The 19,208-nt window shown below is 45.9% G+C and overlaps 3 protein-coding genes across 12 annotated transcripts in view; 2 read left to right on the top strand and 1 right to left on the bottom strand.

Annotated features, from left to right (window-relative positions):
* The window catches only part of LOC142813823 (uncharacterized), a 548,512-nt gene extending 537,079 nt beyond the window's left edge, over positions 1–11,433 (top strand). For all 3 annotated transcript variants that reach the window (XM_075891752.1, XM_075891749.1, XM_075891750.1), the window contains one exon: positions 11,169–11,433. In XM_075891752.1, the coding sequence (XP_075747867.1) occupies positions 11,169–11,433 (265 nt within the window). The remainder of the gene's footprint in view (positions 1–11,168) is intronic.
* The window catches only part of LOC119172939 (uncharacterized), a 1,216,589-nt gene that overhangs the window by 954,081 nt on the left and 243,300 nt on the right, over positions 1–19,208 (bottom strand). The gene's annotated exons all lie outside the window — the stretch shown is intronic.
* LOC142813825 (uncharacterized) overlaps positions 11,386–19,208 on the top strand; it is a 33,740-nt gene continuing 25,917 nt past the window's right edge. The window contains exons 1-2 of the mRNA XM_075891761.1: positions 11,386–11,575; positions 14,329–14,458. Of these exons, the coding sequence (XP_075747876.1) occupies positions 11,508–11,575; positions 14,329–14,458 (198 nt within the window). The 5' untranslated portion in view covers positions 11,386–11,507. The remainder of the gene's footprint in view (positions 11,576–14,328; positions 14,459–19,208) is intronic.

The raw sequence follows: 19,208 nt of genomic DNA, 5'->3' as shown, positions 1-19,208 counted from the left end.
GCTTTTCAGAAGGCCGAAACAGAAAAGTGCGGCAGCCAGAAAAAGTGTCACATGGACATTATCCTAAAAACGGTGACGAATGCCGTGTTTTCATAAAGCTATGCAACCCCCATTTCTAAGCACCACCCCTGTTTTCACAAGGAACACAGTTAACATTCGGTTTTCTGGATGTTATAAGTTCCGGACATGCCTGATTCCCCGGACTGATCTCCAGCACCGTCAAGTTCTTCACAGAGTCAATGTATTAAAAAGTCGGACATTTCGGATACCTACAGCATTCGCCATCCCATTTTTCGGGCTTTTTATTGCTAACCGCAGACTTAAAGTCACCATCAACACCGCAATTTTGCATTTCGTATGCTCGAACCCACCATTCTATCATCGTTCGTGTACCGCGTCACGGCTGCCATACCCTCGAAACGGCAACTGACTCAATCCAGCACACACCAATTCATTGCCTGCCGTAGCATAGTCGTCAAACCTGTGGTCAATCCTCACTATTCGTTCACGTGTTGTTCTGTCATCTATGCAGCAGATGGTGTGCTGCTGCATCCCATCTTCAGCATTCATGTTTTCTCATCTTCTGCAGCCATAGAGTTTCTAGCTGTGTGGTGCTACGGTTTTCGTTGAGCGAATTTGCCGAGGCCGCAGAGTGGCTGCGTGTATGACGAACTTCTATCCACAGAGGTTACCTTTGACGATCTGCGCGCTGCCGGCGTGTTGATACCAGCCGCAATACCCTTTGAGTGCTTTGCCGATGCTGACGAAAACCTCGAGCTGTAGTGCAGTTGACCGATGACGAAATCATTCATTGAGTCACAGAGGATTCCGACACCTCCGACACTATGATTGAAGAGGCAGTGCTTACACGGCCAGTGAGCTCGGAGTGGATGCGAGCACTGATAAACACTGTTATCGGTGTACAGCGACATCATGGCCTTAACTGAAATTGAGTCAGACATCATTGTGGGCAATCGGAACGCTTTGCATTGATTGATTGATTTGTGGGGTTTAACGTCCCAAAACCACCATATGATTATGAGAGACGCCGTAGTGTAGGGCTCCGGAAATTTTGACCACCTGGGGTTCTTTAACGTGCACCCAAATCTGAGCACACGGGCCTACGACATTTCCGCCTCCATCAGAAATGCAGCCGCCGCAGCCGGGATTTGAACCCGCGCCCTGCGGGTCAGCAGCCGAGTACCTTAGCCACTAGACCACCGCGGCGGGGCCGGAACGCTTTGCAAAAGAAGATAAGCAACTTTTAGTGCTTAAGTCATGCAACCTGGTAATGTGTGAGCGGCAGGTTCAGCTAGGTGTGAACAAGGTCTCCGAATGGGCAGAGGAAAACGAAATCCGGCTGAACCCACAAAAAAGCACGTGTGTCTTGTTCTCCCGAGAGAGAGGTATGCACTCAGAACCCGACATTCAACTGAATGGTCAACATCTGCCTGTTAATGCCGAGCATAAATTCTTAGGTCTAATCTTGGACGAAAAGCTAACCTTCATACCGCACATCAAGTATTTAGAAACAAAATGTGTAAACGCCATGAATGTTCTAAAAGTGTTGTCACGTACTACGGGGGATAGTGACAGGAAATGTCTCATGAATTTGTATAGAAGCCTCATTCGCACCCGCTTAGATTATGGGGCCGTTGTTTATTAGTCTGCGACTCAATGTGCTCTGGTGATGCTGGGCCCCATGCACCATTTGGGAACTCGCCTTTCTTTGGGTGCTCTTCGCACTAGCCCCATTAAAAGCCTGTATTTCACAATCAATGATCAGTCTTATTGTGACCTGTTCCATAGCCATCTTTCGTTGAGACAGCCTTACTCGCTTCGTGTGAGAGGCCTCGCTGAGGATACAGATGTGCCACATCTAGAACACTGTTTGATGGCTCTTGCTGCATATCTGCCGCCGTGGCAGTGGCAGCTTATAGACTGCGACATATTTTTTGTAGAAGTCCCAAAGCATGCTCCTGTTGCACACATCCGCACATGCTTTCATGAACTCCTTCATAAATGCAGTTGTTCCGAGTTCTACACCGATGCCTCAAAGACGAATACTTCTGTCTCATACGCTGCGGTCGGCCCATCCTTTTCAGATGCCGGTACCCTTCATCCTATCACAAGCATCTTTACTGCAGAAGCTCATGCGATACTTGCGCGGATAAACACATTAAACAAATAAACCTACAAACTGCAGTAATATACACAGATTTCCTAAGTGTGGTAAAAACCGTCAAAACGCTGAAAAAAACACAAACATTCTGTCCTTGTATCTCTCTACTCACTCCTATGCACAGTATACTCAAACAGCGTGTCGTAGTGTACTGGGTGTCAGGACACCGCGAGGTAGAAGGAAACGAATTGGCAGACCACTTGGCTGCATCCGCCAAGCCAACCAATGCCAATAAAACAATGGCGATCTCTGCACTTGACCTGAAACCTCTCCCCCAAACGAAACCTCAGGGCTTTTTGGCAGCGCACATGGGATACACACACACGAAATAAACTGCATGTTACCAAACCGCAACTCGGTCAGTGGCCGGCGGTATCTAAATCACGCCGCACACAAGTTACACTAACAAGGCTAAGGATAGGACACACATACACGACACACTCATACCTTTTGTCTGTTGACGATCCACCATTGCTTGAGAGATGTGGTGAAGCACAAACTGTGCTTCACATTTTAATTAAATGTAAGAAATCAGACTCCCTTAAAAAACAATTCTTCGCATTAGCCTACCAACGACAAATAAGACTCCACCCAGCAATGTTCATCGGTAGGGATCCACTTTTCAAACCCGGGTCACAGCTGTCAGTTTTAAAGCAGGTGCAAGACTTTCAAGTGATTTACTCAGGAAATTTGTAGCACGGCCTCTGAAGAGAGGTTGCTGCTACGGTTACTACAAAAACACAGCACATGCCTCCCGACCCTTGTATACAAGGGCGTTCAAGAGGCATTTGTGCTAATACCACTTATCACCACAGTTTCCCATCACGATCTTTCACCACCCATTCTCACTAGATACCTTTCACGTCACTGTCATACTTTTAATACTGCTATGTTTTACCCACCGCAGTGTGTGGAATTTTCAGGCCTTATACAGCCACAGCCACCTACCATAAACATTTTCCACATCCCTCGTCTCACGAAATGGTGCTCTTTGGCCATCATGTGGCTCTTGAACCATAAAGCACCACTCATCATCATCCATTAAACCAGTAAATGATGCTGGTTTCAGGTAGAGCCGATGCCCGTTTGTATGTTTATGTTCTGAAAATGCAACAAATGTTCAAGAATGTGTTTGCTGCGTGGCATTAATTATCTGAGCCTGAAATTGCATCATCAATTTTTGTTGCAGTGGAATGGCTGGAAAAAAAGTGTTTGTTGAGGCAAGAATATTTGTGTGTTTTATGTTGTTGTAGGGGAAATTTTGTTGAAGCAGCATTCTTTGTAGCAGGGTTCGACTGTACATCTTGCAATACATTCAGGTGCATGCAAATCTAGTTTGCATTCACCTGGAGTGCTTACAGTCTCTGTGTTCTCTCCCAACAGCGTTGACAAGATTTCACGTCATCTACCTGTCTCCGCCAAATCCTCCTCCTCCCCCGCCCCTGAATTCGAGCCCTGGCTTGAACATGGGGTTGGGACAGCCAAGCTCACCGTACCAGCCGCTCTTCATCGTGCCGTCTGCACACTTCGAGATTGCGCCTTTCTCGGCTGCCGTATTTGTCTGCATGAACCCATCTCACACCAGGCTCTGGCATGTAAGGACACAGTGGTGTACCATCCAGTGGGTCACATCGACCAGTGAATACCTAAAAAAGTTCTCATGCTCATTTTATTCAGCAGAACCTCATTAATTTGAACTCAATTATTTCGAAATTTCACTTGATTCGAAGGATTTTCACGATCCCGTATTTTGCAATGTAAGCTTGTCTTGATTATTTGCAGCGGTGGCCGGCACCTGTCCGGTTAATTTGAAAGCTTTGGATGCTTGTGCCAGTTCCAAATCTTGATTCCTGCACAAATCTGCGGAAACGACGACTCTTAATAGCCACAAGGCAATGCAACGTAGCAATTCTAATGAGTGGCAGCTAAAGCACTGCAGCTTCGCTACTTCCAGAGAGAGGGAAAAAAAAGGCCTCGTGGTGAACCGAAACATGCGCCTGCAGCAAACGAGACATGCATCATTGCAATTCTGTGGTGATGCTTGGGCAGCAGATCGCATGTTTCTCGCAACTTCAGCGGGTCATAATTTACCCAGTCTTCTGGAATAGCAAAGAAATTAATGAAAGTAAGTTTGGCGGAAAACACTATGTATGCAAACCTCCAACTGCCGGTTGCTCCAGCAAATAGTGCCTTTGCAGTGCTGACGGAGTCCTTGCCACCAACACCTACTTCGAAAACTAAGTCTGGAAGTTTCGGAGATAATTTTTCTCAGCCATAACAGATCATGAGTTTCGTTATACTGGCCATTATTAAATTCCTAATTATACTAGAAAGAATGTGCGAATGGTCGCATCATGACGTGCTGGCGCAGCAAAGAGCAGGCAACATGCTGTCTGCGTGTTACTGTGTTGCAGTGAAGATGTCTTGTTTCTGCAGGCGCACATTTTAGTTGATTATGAATGCGTTTTTTTTTTCGATGACCGCAGAGAGGCCCATCATTTCCCTGTGTTTCTGGCAACATTAGGGCCTGGTATTGGGGGAAAACATAGCCCTTGGAGTCGCAAGCTAGCCGGCACAGCAAATGACAAGCTCTGATTACTTCTAATACAGTCGAGCCCACATATAACGGCCTCACTTAAAACGAACTTTGGCTTAAAACGAATAATATCCGCATGACTGTGGAAATATACATTAGTTTTATGGCACAAAATCGCACTTACAATGAACATCTCGGAGCGCCGCTGATCGGTAACGGCGAACGAAGTCGGCGATCTCCCGACTTCCCGGGAAACCAAATGAAACACAACTTTTAAAAAAGTTGCGAGTGGAAACACAAAATTTTTTGCCCCAAAAATTTCGTGATGCACATGTTTCGAAGAGCAGGAAGGATAAGGGCGGTCTCAAGTTTATTTCAAACAACAGAGTGCTCTTCGCCGAGGCCAGGGGCATGAGCTGCATGAGGAAATGGCTCCTAAGTTTCGTCGTTCTGGCAATCCGATTCCTCAAAGTCACTCTTGCCGCGTACTTAATTCACAATGCCCTAATCCATGGTTCCACGGTGTCAGCATCATCTTTGGCTGTAGTCAAACCATCGCAACTGATGCCCCACCCGCTCTGTCAGGTCGGAGTCAACGACACGCTACCACAAATCGTCGCCGGAATGGTCCTGTTCGGCATCTTCGGGCTCTGCATCAGGCCTGACGTCGACGAAGTCGGCCTTGCGAAAGCAGTTTCGTGCGCACGTAGCCGTCACCGCTGCCCTCAAAATATTCACCATCTACACAGATGAATACCGGCACGCCTGAAATGGCAAGTTGGTTGCCAGGTGGTCAACAGCTATGAGCAAGCGCTCCGCAACGCGGCACCTAAGGTGCGGATTACGCCCAAGCCAAGTGGGCACACTTTCGACGTTTTGTTGAGCGGCGTGAAAAAGCTATCCTGACAACACACGCACACACCGAAAGCGAGCAAGACGCACACGCACAACACACATGCCAGAATGCGTGGTATAGCTCTGGGCCTGTTTCTAGTCTAAAAACAACTTCTGAATTCGAGTCAGCGTGGCTTGAGTCGCAGAGCGTTGGAGATGGGCGAAGGAGTTGTGTCAAGAGAGAAGAGCCGATTGGCGAGAGAATGGCTGGGACTTTCGATAGAGTGAAGAGAAGGGAGGATACGGCAGGAAGGAGACCTTGAAAACTAAAACACGCGGGAACGAGGCAGATCGGGCAGCTTGCTTGAAAGGTCAGTGAAACGCGCAACATGCACGCAGACGTGCGCACATGTCTATGGACGGCTGCCTGATCGGCGCGTGCGGTGGTGTTCAAAGAATTGGTGGCTGTGGTCAAAGAATCGTGTTGTTGGGCCGAGGGTTTTCGTGGCCTCACCGACTTGGATATTTTGTGATTCGTTCCGTGCAAATTAACAGCCCTTTTTACGCTTCCCCACACGTGCGGAGGGTATGCTGAGCCGACTGCGAAGTGAGCGAGAACAGGTCCTAAACACGAAAAGAATCGCGAATCGTCATAGTGGGTAGGGTAGCGTACGCCTGTGCACTAGAACGATGTGACAAGACAAGATGCGGACGATATGATACAGACAATGTTGGCAAATGGTCTGGTCACTCCAGGCCGGCGATGTCACGCCATTCCCCATAGTCATGTCCGGCGATTCTTTCTTTCATGATTCAAAAATAAACGAACAAGCGGTATTTTATTGCGTCTCTTGGTGCACGGAAGGTTCTTTTTAGTGGAGCTGGATAGATTACTAGTGATCAATTGTAGGTGGTTCGTCTGACAACATTGGGATCATTTTGAGAATGTCCTGCAGAGGTGCATGTATTCTTGTGAATTTAACGAAATTGCTCATAAGCAGAGCACTGCTGTTTATAATATTGTCGTTTCAGATGTTGTCATACATTGAGCTTTCACTCGGCGTAAATTGTTATCTGACTTCAGGTTCTCTTTAAGGGTCCCCCAATTTTTCGCTAAGTTATTTTCGGCTGTCACTTGGTAAAGTTGCACATATAATTGCATTGAAATAGGCAAAAAAATTTTTCTATTTTAAAGTCAATTCTCACATCTGCTACTATTAATATTTTAAGTATGTTTCAGATACTCTACTGTGTTTACTCGCATGCATTAAGATTGTTGCCACTATGATAAAAATGTCTAAATATAATTAAGTCCAATAAAATTTTGAGTTAGCTATAAATATGCTGACTTTGTAACCATTTCATATCTTGTTGTCATTGTCAGTTAGATTGAGATATGACAACTAATTTTTCTTCTCTCTTAAACTCCATACTTCATTGTGTGTTTATATTGTCATAATTGGTAGAAGACAGCTGCATTCAAAGAAATACAGACACAAAGATTTTGTCTCATTTTTTCACTTGCAATAAATAGCTACTTTCCCACTTATCATGGCTAAAAGAAGTGAGACTTTGGTCTGGGCGAGCTGGTTCATAGCCGTAAAAAGGCACGGTACGACTGTGACTATGTACGAACACTCAACAGGGCTGGTCGAACAGCGTGGTCGAAGAGCGGCACTCGTCTGTCTTGCTTACATGTTGTTCTTCTATTGTCCTAGTCGCACTGTGACTTCCTATGGCTAGAACAAGCCTTGTTCACTCGAGCGTGTGATGATTATATGGAGACGTTTCTATAGTGCCCAGCCACAGCTTCGATATGAGAGGGGAGTGTTGAGAGAAGCGGGTTGGTTTTGTAAACTCAGGCGACCTTGTGAGTACGCAAAATAGCAATGCACGTGGCATCACCTGCACCTGAGCATCTTGTGACAACTGTGACATTTAGAGCACTGGGAGGATGCACATCAGCCAGTCCAAACTTGAGATGTATTGGGATGTCGGTTGTCTACATTAAAACAGAGTTCATGTTGGTGGTGTGAGGTGCCCAGTTTTCTGCTCATTTGTGCAGCGTACACTTCAAAGTTGAGTTTGTCTTATGCTGTATCAGCCAGTAATATTTGTATTAGGTGTGGGTGTCCACACATAGAAATCTCACAAATTACCTGGCCTTCAAAGTTTTGTGTGTGTTGTGTACTCCTTTCAAGCATAGTTTCTAAGTTTTTGCATGGTCTAGTTAAAACTTTCCTGTTCGTTCTGTGTTCTTTCCTTCAGACTCAGCAGAGAATGCAAGAGATGCAGAGGCGGTGCATGTAGGAGCACTCCCTGTACATGCAAAGGTGAGGGCCACATTTTTGCATATTAGCCTGCTTATGGGAACGATTCGAATCGAGATATGCGGGCACGTTATACTAGAAGGGCCATTGTCTTGTCTTCTGGCACATTTGGCTGGGCATCACTGCTCTGACTCTGCTCTGACTGCTCACTGCTCTGACTTAGATCAAGAGCATGCGCGCAACAATGCGGCGCATGTTCTTGATCTGAGCCAGATCATGGTCGTCCTAATCTAATGTGCTGCAGCTGCTTGCACGAGCAATCGTTGGATGTTGCTGCGTCTTCTGTTGCAAAGAAATGAAGTGCAAATCGAGTGATCCGATTTCCGTTGCCCTTCAAGATGAAGCGTGGTGCTCTGAAAGAACCGGCAGGCCATTCTCGAAGTGCTTCATTTCAACGAGCTGAATGTGACATTAGTGCTCCAAAATGACCAGTAAGATGCACCAGTAATTGTATTACTTGAGTTAACGTATTTTCTCGCATCTAACCCGTCTCTCTAACTTTGAACTTCCCCAAAAAACAAAAACAAAAAATTCTCACGTGTAACTTGCATGATTATTATAGTTGCAACTGCACAGTCACGATCTCGTTTACAAAAAAACTTTATTTCGAAGCAATCGTCGCAACGTTGACTGCACCGATTCCGTTCCTTCAATCATCGCCCGACTCGCCACTGTCCCTGCTGCCACCACGTCGGCCGGAATCACCCCCAGCCTGGCCATAAATCACTGGAATCATACACAGCTCACATGAAACTCACGTGAGAAGCTCATCACGCAGGCCAACATTAGCGCTTCCGTTTGCGCCATCTCCTTTGACACAGCATGGCCACGAATCCTCCGCTTTTCAATCAATTTGACTAACTGCGTCTCAAGAAGGGGGTACAGTCACCAGTCTTCGGTCCGCGAAATCCTCTCTTTATTTTTGCGTGTATTTTTGAGAGAGTCCTTTTTTTTTTCACCAGTCGCGAGTACAGGACTTGTTGACGTCGTGGCTCCTCACAGTAGCTATGATCTCGAGATTTTCTTTCACGCTGTGGCCCACTCATGGTGCCTCACCAGATAAGGCTGACCAACGTTGCAAATTGGTCACACCTGACTTAGAAACAGACGTTGTCAAATCGCTGTTGTGACGCTGTTGACCAAATCAAACAAAGCACGCAAAAAGTGAATCGACATGCTACAGATGGGATCTGATTGTGGCCTGTGATGGTTTTATTGGGTTTGCACCAAACGATGCAGATGGAAACGCGGACTGCACAGCAGGCCATGCATTGCCGTGAAGCTGACCTCTGCTTCCAGATAATTCAGAGATGACCCGCACCCTCACATATGCGAGAAAATACGGTTGTTGTGTTACATTGTTACTGCTTTGTGATGTGAAGTATTACCTTCTTGCAGTTTCAGTTTGCGATTTTTTTTATTCTCCATGATATTAAGATGTTCTCTGAGCCTCGGCATGCTGATCAGACAAATCAAGCTAAACACACATAAGAAAAATCTTGTTTTCTTAGTCCTAACTTTTTTAATGTTAAAGCTCACTATTCCAAATATTTAACAGACCAGGAATTTGTTCTAGTAAAGCGGAGATTGAACTAAAGAAAAAAACCTTTGAATATAGTGCAATTATGGACAGGCACAGCCTGTGAAATCTTTGGAGATGGTGGGACAAAGCATTATCTCCAGCTGGCGCATTTTTGTTTTGGGTGGGGTGTGGGGGAGGGTTGGGGTTTTTGAAGTGAAGTTCCGAGCAGGCAGGCATGTGCACATGCAGTGAAAGTAGGCAGGTCTTGGAGAAGGAGCCTATCTATCGTCTACGGCCACAAAGGATCTCGGCTCGTGTGGAAGAAAGTTGAACCTCGCGTGGATACAGTTGAACATCTCTGTAAAAGACACTGATGTAATAGACAAATAAGTAGGCACAAGAACTGCTCCTTAGAGCATGTGCCCTGCGAAGCTGTCCAACGGTATAAGATTGTGAAGAGATGCAGAGCAACATGCAGCACTCGTCTTTCGACAATACAGTAGCTTCTCGATTAACAGAACTTTGTTAAAGGGAGATGGGATCTGAGGGAAAAATATGTTGCATTGCTATGTAGCCCACGCAAATCAATTTTTGGCTGTATATATAGTCTTTTTTAGGCTGATTTTCATTAGCCAGTTAAACTTTTTTAGAAACTAGCGCAGTTTTTGTTTTATGCCATGACAATCTGCAAAGTATAGTTCATTTTGGACAAACCTTTTATTCCACTAAACGTTTTTGAGCCAATAATGACTCGTATTACTTTATGTTAACTGTAGAATGCAAACTTTATTTTTATTTACAAAATACTGCAGGCCCATTTAAGGGCCCCAGCAGAAGGGGCAAAATCATAACATCAAGTATCAAATAAGTATCAAGAAAGGACTTCGGCAATTTAATGAGCACGACAAATTGGAATTTGAGAATTGTTCGAATCCCCAGCTCATACTAATTGCTTACTATAGGTTTGTAGTAATTATATAGGTGATATCAAGTATTAAAGGCAGTATTGCACCCTTCACATACAGTCCTAATAATTATGTGGGCGAAATTCTGTCCCGATTGGGCTATGAGAAGTTGCTTAGAACTGGATTCTAAGAAAAATGCATTTTGAAGATACAAGTTAAAGCTCATTTATGCAGAAAAGATGTTTTTTAAGATGATTTCTGTCATCACGAGAGTTTGGCAATCATAGTTATTTTGATCGTGTAGCTTTAGGGAACTCCTGTTGCAAAATTCAATGGCAAGCAGCCAGCTGACAATTTCCAAGGGACTCTAGACAATGAGCTCTTTTTAGTTCTTCGTAGCCACCCTACACTCTTTGAGAGCAATTTTAACATACTTGAAGTTTAATTACAGTTCACAGTTTTTTTTGATCATGAAAGTCTAACAACTAAGCTTCAGATAAAAGTTTGCAAATGTAATTTTGCAAAAAAAACTTTAGTTTTTCGACTTGCATGTCCTCTTAAATAGAACAGCTGCTCAAATGAAACAGCTGCCTTAGCAGGATTGGCATACTTGGATTCTTTGCCCTTGTTCGTCCCCCAGTAAACGGAACTGCTGTTGAACAGAACACATTTTCCAGTCTCTTCAGGTTTTGTTTTACAAGAGTCAGCTGTATACCTTGACAAGTGTGTACTCTCTTTTTTTTTTAAGCCAGGTCTGGGTTATACCCGTAGATTGGCTCTTTCACAGGGAAAAGCCATGCATGTCGTAGTCTTTGTGCTCTCACTTGCTCACGAATGATGTCGTTTTCTGTCCTTGCAGGCAGCAAGAGGCATTGGCCCTGCAGCGCATGACGCAAGCCCAGCGAGCAGCTGCGGGGCTTGCAGAAGGTGCTGCTTTCGCCGCTGCCGCAGCCGCAGCAGCTGCCACCGTACCTCCTTCACCAACTGAGGGACTGCCTTCGCCAGCGGGACTGGATGGGGTCTTCGTGTGCACAGAACGAAGGGCCTCCGGTGCTTTCTTGGCACAAGGCACGAGGGACGCAGCAGCAGCACCCCCAGCTGGCCTCGATGGCAGTGGCCGGTAGTGGGATCCTCTTTGTCTGCGGAGAATGGTGGCGGATGCCAGGCAGCTGCAGCGACCCCACCCCTGGGCATCCAGATGGCTAGAGAGGCGGTTGTGCTGGACCCCAACGTTCAGGCCGAAGTGGTCATCCCATCACCCACTGGGTGCGTTACAATACGTTAATGACTTTTCGGGAATGTGGTAGAACTACAGCATATTGCCGCGTATAAGTCTACCCCGAATATAACACAACCGCCCCAACTTTTGGCCTTGAAATGAGAAAAAAATCTGCAAGTAAATTAATAAATAACCGCATTGATGACAAAACAAAAAATTTATTGCCAGCAAACTACAACTTTAAGCCTTCATGTAGGATTTGTGATCTCGCGCTTCGCAAAAACTACGCTCATGCATTCCATGATGTGCCCTCGGAACAAGCATGCTTTTGGGCCTGAAAAGACCACCTGGGTGCCCGAGCCAGACGAGGCGGAACCATTTCAGCACAATCTCTTCCTTGAAGAAGGCCTTCTCGTTGACGCGAACAATGGCTTTAGGGGGGAATTTCTCTTTGAGCATCGTCTACTGCTTGAAAACAATAAAAGCTCGCAGCTTGTGGTCGTCGGCAGTGCAGCACAGCATTACCGTAAAACAATTGTGCTCATTGCCACTAGTTGTCAGGTGCACTTGCCACTCACCTTTTGCTGACACGGTTCGTTTGCTTGGCGTATCAAACCAGGCAGGTGCTTGATCGGCATTGCCGATATGGCCGAGCGTGTAGGCGTGTTTTACCTTCTGTTCACGGACAAAGTTCAAGAAGGCTTCCTGTTTTGTCATATTCCTCCGGTAACTTTTGACAAATAGTCGTGCACCGCATCAGGCTGAGCCCATGCCGATTCATTCAATTAGTCACCCATTTCTTCGAAATTTTAAATTCACTGCAGGCGATTTTCAATCCATTTGCAACATGTCGAGCCTTCACCTGAATGTGCTTGTAAGACGCACTCGGGCCTTTCTCCTGCTGTTCACCAACCCATTCGTCGACAGTTCTTGGATGGCAGGGTATTCACCTCCTTTTGGTCATTGGAACGATTTTCGCCATCCAGCCCACGCAAAAAGTTTGTCCCTTATTTGTCGCCAACATCGCGCACATTTTCCCGGGACGCCAAATTCATGCTCCTCTGAAAGATTGCTTGTCGATTCAGTGTGAAGGGTCACTTTTCTCTAGAACATTGCACTGTAGCTACGTCAATGCATTGAAGCCATTTTGATGCGGGATAGAGCGAAGGGACCCAGAAAATGTAAGCACAGCGTGAACTTGCTGAGCCTGTGCAGAATTAATGTGCACCCCCCCCCCCCCAATGCACTCCAGCACAGGTCGCGAAAAGATTCAAAGCCCATGCAAAAGCCAAATCTCTGGTCCGGCCTCCATGCATTGTGCGTGCAAGAGGATCTCTAGAGGCTGCTTTCGTCTCCTTGATCCACCAGAGCACTTAGTACTGTATTTAGAAACGGAGTAAAATATATTAATTTTAATCGCTCTTGCTGCAATATAAATATAAAATAGGTGCATAGTAATAGTAACAACCTTGGTAAACGTTGATTGCCTTACGTTTCTTTTTTTACCCCTCCCACCCTCGTCATGTAAAAAACCCACATATAAGCCTACACCCCTAAACTTGGCGCTCCAATTTTTTAAAAAAATTGTCTTATATGCGGCAATATACGGTATGCATTATGGCTCATTCAACTTGTCATGTTAGAAAGACTGCGTGCAAATGTGGACACCAGAGAAATCGAGGACACCTCAGATGCACTATGTGCGCCGTCTTAATTTCTCTCGTTTCTGTGTCTGCCCAATCTTAAAGGATCCCTGACACCAAATTTGGAGACTCTAGATGCTTGTGTTGTTTGACATTGCTGTATGTGAGGCCCTCTCTGACCGATTATTAGTGGGTAGCGTTGCCTAGAAGATATGTTAACTTGGTTTTAAAGTAAAGGTGCGTGTTCATTCGAGTAGCCTGGTGCAGCCAACATTTTCTGGGGCTTAAGGTAGACAGGGGATACACTTGTGACGTTGAAGTGGTGAAGGGAGCATTGTTGGGGTCAGAGAACACTTGCGGGCACGCACGATACACCGACTGGCACTCCGGCAAGGAGTATTGTTCTCGCCCCTCTGGCTCTGTTGTCGGGCTGCTCTCAAGGTGGTTTAGGCTGCTTACGCCGGGGATGCCTTTTTTTTTCTTTTTTTTTCTGAGGGGGACATGCCCAGAGAACCTACATCGTCCGTGAATGACCCCATTTGAAAAATTGGGTTTCAGCATAACAGAAGGTTCAGGGCACATAATCTTCACTGTGGGGCACTCAAGGTGCTGACTGCATCTGCAGACGGGGTCCCTACTTTTCTCAAAGCTCACTCTGAAGAAAATAGAATGAAACAAAACGAATTACGTCTCTTGGTGATTGAAGCATGTGCCCATGCCCTGCTAGTCTCAAGACATTTAGCCGTCTCATAATAGCAGGCATTTGTCTAGCCAGCCATGCTATGATGTTATGATTTCCAAGTAAATCGTTGAAAAAAATTTTTATTACAGAATTTTTTTGTTCAGTGCTCTAATTGGTTCAGAACAATTGCTGCTTTATTTGTCCAGTTAGATTGGTCTGTTATGCCAACTACTAAATTGGAGCTTGCAGGTGAAAATGGAATGGACAAGTGTGCTATGTTCTGTTTAGCAGGAATTCAATGAAAACTGAGAGATGAATAGTGGTGCAAAATTCAAGTACGAAACTAATCGTATTATATTATAGGTAGCTGTTCCACTTGAGCATTGACTCTGATATAGGAGCTTTCCATTCTCCGAGGGTTCAGTGGATATATACCTGTGTTGATTCCCTGTTGTCAATCCCTTCCATATTTTAGTGCTGGGGAGGCAAGTGGGGGCCACGCCCACCTGCATCACCACATTCACCAGCACCACTACCACCACCCACCAACGCCTCCGCAGTTGCACTCCTTCACGCCCTTGACGTTGGCCCTGCCCCGTAATGTGGTGAGTGATGACGCTTTGGCCGACTTGCTGCAACGTGCTGGGCATCGCCACATTCGTTGTGCAATTGTGTCTAAATCCGCATGTGCAACAAGCTAAAACAAAATGATGTGTTACATTCAAAGCTCGTGCGCTGACATCTCGGAAGCAACAGCCTTCGAGGTGACACCAGCAATCTGCCGTGGAGGCTTAGCGACTAAGCTGTTGCACTGCTAAGCTCAACAGTGCTGTCTACAACGGCTGCATTTCTTGAGGCAAAGGGTTTACACTGCTTTAGATTTTTTTATTTTTTAAAATTTTTTTATCAATTTCAATGAAACTTAATTTATCTATATTTCTGCGCTCATTTCTAGTATGGCGTTATTTATTTTTCTAGTGTAATGTGTAGTTCAAGACTAAAATACAAAGTATTTCTTGTGTGATTTTCGGAACAAGATCTTTCTTACAAATAAATTTTTAGAAGTTACAAATGAATTTGCTTATTGCAGTATTCAAGAATTGAAACTCATTTCGGTAAACTGTTCTTACTGTTTGGTGACTGTTCTGAACTCATTTGAATAAAAGTTATCGTAAGTTGAACGTTTGTGGGCGAGTAGATTTCAAACTGGGGTTTCACTCGTGAATGTTTATTATACCATAATTTTTGTTCGTTGCCATGTGTCTTGTTGCATTCTGTGTTTCGAGGAGACTAATGCTATCTGCCAATTCAGGGGGGTGGGGGATGAACAAGCCGGCACCATTGTCAATGTAGCAGGCATTATGCGTGAAGAAGGCGATAGAATTTACAAACATTTGCTTTGCATTAGGAGTAGAAATGTTTTGATGTTGCCTGCCCATGTGCTATGTAGTCACGATAAGTTCGTTTCTTTCTCTTCTTCTTTTCCCGGGTGTCTCAGGGTTTGTTCTTTTTTGTGTGATTGTACAGTCGAATCTCAATAATTCGAACTCGAAGAGGCCCAAAAATTTGTTCGAATTAAAAGTTCGAATTGATAAAAGCTAAATGAACGGAGGGCTCACAATGCAGTGGCGCATGTGCATTGAGCTAACACATGAGGGGGAAGTTTCAGAAAACTTGCAAATCACAAATTACAGGACATCCGTCATTAATTGAAATAACCAGTGATGCGTGTCTGCACACGTTTGCCTTGCAGCGAAGTCAATCAATTTCGCACGCAGCTTGCAAAGCATTTCGACTTCCGCTTCAGCATTCTCCTTTCAAGAGAAGTTGCGCACGGCAATGTCCAGGGCGACACTTTCTAAAGACGAGGACAACAACTGCGTCTCCACTACTACCCTCTGTGTCATAGCCGCAGCGTGGCCAGCATGTGACGAGAAAGGAGGAGCGTCTCCACGTGGACAGTAGATCGGCATTTGAGAGATAACTAACACTGTACGGCAGCTTGCTTTCTTTTCTCTCTCTTTTTTTTTTCTCTCTTCGCGCATGTCGTTGAAAGGAGAAGGGGTAAGCATGGCACAGGCGCGTCGCAGCTCTGCATTTGAGAGAAAGCAAACATTCCACTGCAGCCTTTTCTTTACTTTTTTTCCTTCGCCCGCAGCGTTGAGGTGTCAGAGGTGCCACCGCGGGATAGGGCGCTGTACTGAGGGCATATTTGAAGTGGAATGGTTTGAATTAACCGTCACAGATGCTTGCGCGTTCGAATTGCAGGGCGTTTTCACCCATTGGAATACACCTTGCTTCAACGGGACCTCAGCGGGAGTTCAAATTAACCGGAAGTGCGAATTAAGCCTGTTGAAATTATTGAGATTCGACTGTAGTAAGATATTCAAAAATATATCTGCTTGTTTTCTATTACTGACACCCTCACTACTTGTAATCGCAAATGAGTTAACCTTGTAAGCACCTATCTTTACATTTCTGTATTTTATTCTTTGCTGTACAAGTAGTGGACCTATTCAGAGAAACTGCAACATGCTAACTACTTACATTGCATGAACCATTTTCTACCCAATACCATCTTCAACATTTTCTTCTCTCTCTCTCTCCCCCGCAGGGGCGCCTGCGCAAGTAGGCGTTTGGTGTGTAGCGACACCACGGACCCGAGCTAACGGGGGAGTTTCGGCTCCCTCCCACGCCTAGCCGTGCGTGGCTTTGCCGTGTCCGGGGAAAAGGGGATCCTGGGGGTTGAGCTGACGCTGGGTGATTGGACCTTTAAGGCCCCCCGGCAGAGGCAACACACCCCTTTGGCCCCGGCTTCACGTAGACGGCACCCCTGGGCTGACCCACCCAGGGGAAATCGGCAGTCGCCTTTTCCTATCTCTCTCTTCCTACATCTTCGTCTTTATCTCTCACTTTTTATCTGTCCTGTCATCTTCTCTTTTCCGTTTACTTCCGAATTTCCTGGCGGCGAGGGTTAACCCTGTGGAGTTACCCAACCTTGGGTAGTTATATTCGGTTATAGCGGCGATGCATGGCTGGCGTCTCCAAGTGTTCACTAGTTAACCTTGTAGCGTCCCCTTGTTGGGCTCGGTGGTGGGTGGCCACCATCGCCGCCGAACTTTATTGTATTTTATGGCAAAATCTTTTCCCCCCCTTCCTGATCGCTCCCTAAAAAGGTGGCGCACCGAAGATACTTTCTTGCCTAACACACCAAAGCCCACATTCCCAAAGTACCATGTAATTCACAGTCAAAACGAAAAGAAGACAGTCCGAGCTATTTCACCTTTTCTCGTCTCCAAAACTCTCACAGAAGCAATAGGCCCAGGTTACAAAGTAACAAAGATGGGAAGTGGCGATCTTCTTCTGGAGGTTCATGACAAAGCTCAGTATGAAAAGCTGTCTAAGCTTGTGGCCTTTGGGGAAACCCCTGTTTCGGTGGGCCCACACAGGTCCATGAACACTGTCCGTGGCGTAATTTCTGATGATGATCTTACTGAGCTTTCTGAAAGCGAGCTGCTTGAAGGTTGGCAGGACCAGAACGTAGTCAAAGTCCAACGAATAACAATAAGACGCAACAACAAACTGACCCCTACAAAACACGTAATAATTACCTTCGGAACAAGTGACCTACCAGAATCAATCGAAACCGGCTATTGTAAGCTTCGTGTAAGACCATACATTCCCAACCCTCGTCGATGTTTCAAGTGCCAACGTTTCGGTCATGGATCGCAGAGTTGCAGAGGGCGTGCCACTTGCGCAAAGTGCGCATCCATTCAACACATATCAGACAACTGCACCTCAGAAACATCTCATTGTTCGAACTGTGAAGGAGATCACGCTGCCTACTCACGATCATGCCCCGCATGGAAAAAAGAAAAACAAATAGTAGAACTCAAGGTTAAATTCAATCTCACATTCCAAGAAGCACGCCAACGTTTCGCAATACACAACCCGTCTTATCCCTCCTTTGCAGATGTGACGCGCCGGGGCGCCGCGCGACATGCCTCGGCACCCGCGAATGTCACACAGTGTGTGGCCGCGGTCGTGCCACCAGCGCCCCCGGCTGGAGCAGCCTGTACTGCTCCGCCACCTGACAAACAGGGCCGGCAGACCCCGGTGTCTGCCGAACCTGGGACCACTGCAGGCGCAGTTAGGTCCAAAAGTTCAGTGAATGTGCCTGCCCAGCAGGCACCATCCACCACCTCACAAGAGGTGATGGATACAAGTCCCACTCCTCCGGCGCCTCAGACGCCGAAGGATAGGCGCAACTCCTTAGAGCGCGCCAAAAAAGAAAAACCTCGAATCACGGGGCCCTCAAAAGGCCCTGTAAATTAACGCAACACCTCTGTACACACAGCACCACACTACATTAAAATGACACAAATACTACAGTGGAACGTCAGAGGACTGTTGAGAAACCTCGACGATATCCATGAACTTTTACACAAACATACACCTAAGGTGCTGTGCGTACAAGAGACACACCTGAAACCTAAACACACCAACTTTTTACGTCATTACGTTATCTTTCGGAAAGACCGGAATGATGCCATTGTGCCATCCGGTGGTGTTGCCATTATAGTCAATCAAGGGATTGCATGCACACACCTACCACTACAAACATCCCTCGAGGCGGTGGCTGTTCGAGCAGTTCTTTTGAATAAGCTCGTCACCATCTGCTCTCTCTACATACCTCCGCAACACCGTCTTGAAAAGCATGAACTCGAGACCCTCATAGAGGAACTTCCAGAACTTTATATCCTCCTTGGAGATTTCAATGCACATAGCAATCTATGGGGTGACTCTCGCTGCGATGCTCGAGGTCGCCTGATTGAACAGGTCCTGTTTTCTTCCGGTGCGTGCCTGCTGAATCGGAAAGAGCCAACATATTACAACATCGCTAACAATACGTACTCAGCAATAGACCTCAGCATAATATCCCCATCACTCCTGCCTCTACTTAAATGGGAAGTCATTAATGATCCATATGGTAGTGACCATTTTCCTATCGTTATTAGCACATCAATAACAAATACATGTCCTGCACAAGTTCCCAAATGGCTCACCGACAAAGCCAATTGGGAAAAGTTTCAAAAAATGACTTTATTATCTTGGACTGACATGGCGGCATTGAGCATAGAGGATGCTGTATGCTACTTCACAGCTTTCTTGGTTGATGCAGCAACAAAATGTATTCCCCAAACACGTGGACCGTCAAGCAAACGACGAGTACCATGGTGGAATAATGAGTGCCGTGATGCTCGAAAAAAACAAAATAAGGCATGGAGGCTGCTTAGATACTCGCCCACAGCCGAGAATCTTGTAAACTTTAAAAACGTCAAGTCGCAAGCAAGG

The sequence above is a fragment of the Rhipicephalus microplus genome, chromosome 4 (genome assembly GCF_043290135.1).
Source record: "Rhipicephalus microplus isolate Deutch F79 chromosome 4, USDA_Rmic, whole genome shotgun sequence".
NCBI classification, from domain to species: Eukaryota; Metazoa; Arthropoda; class Arachnida; order Ixodida; family Ixodidae; genus Rhipicephalus; species Rhipicephalus microplus.
The sequence above is the reverse complement of the archived record's forward strand: the minus strand, read 5'-3'. Positions and strand labels throughout refer to the sequence as shown.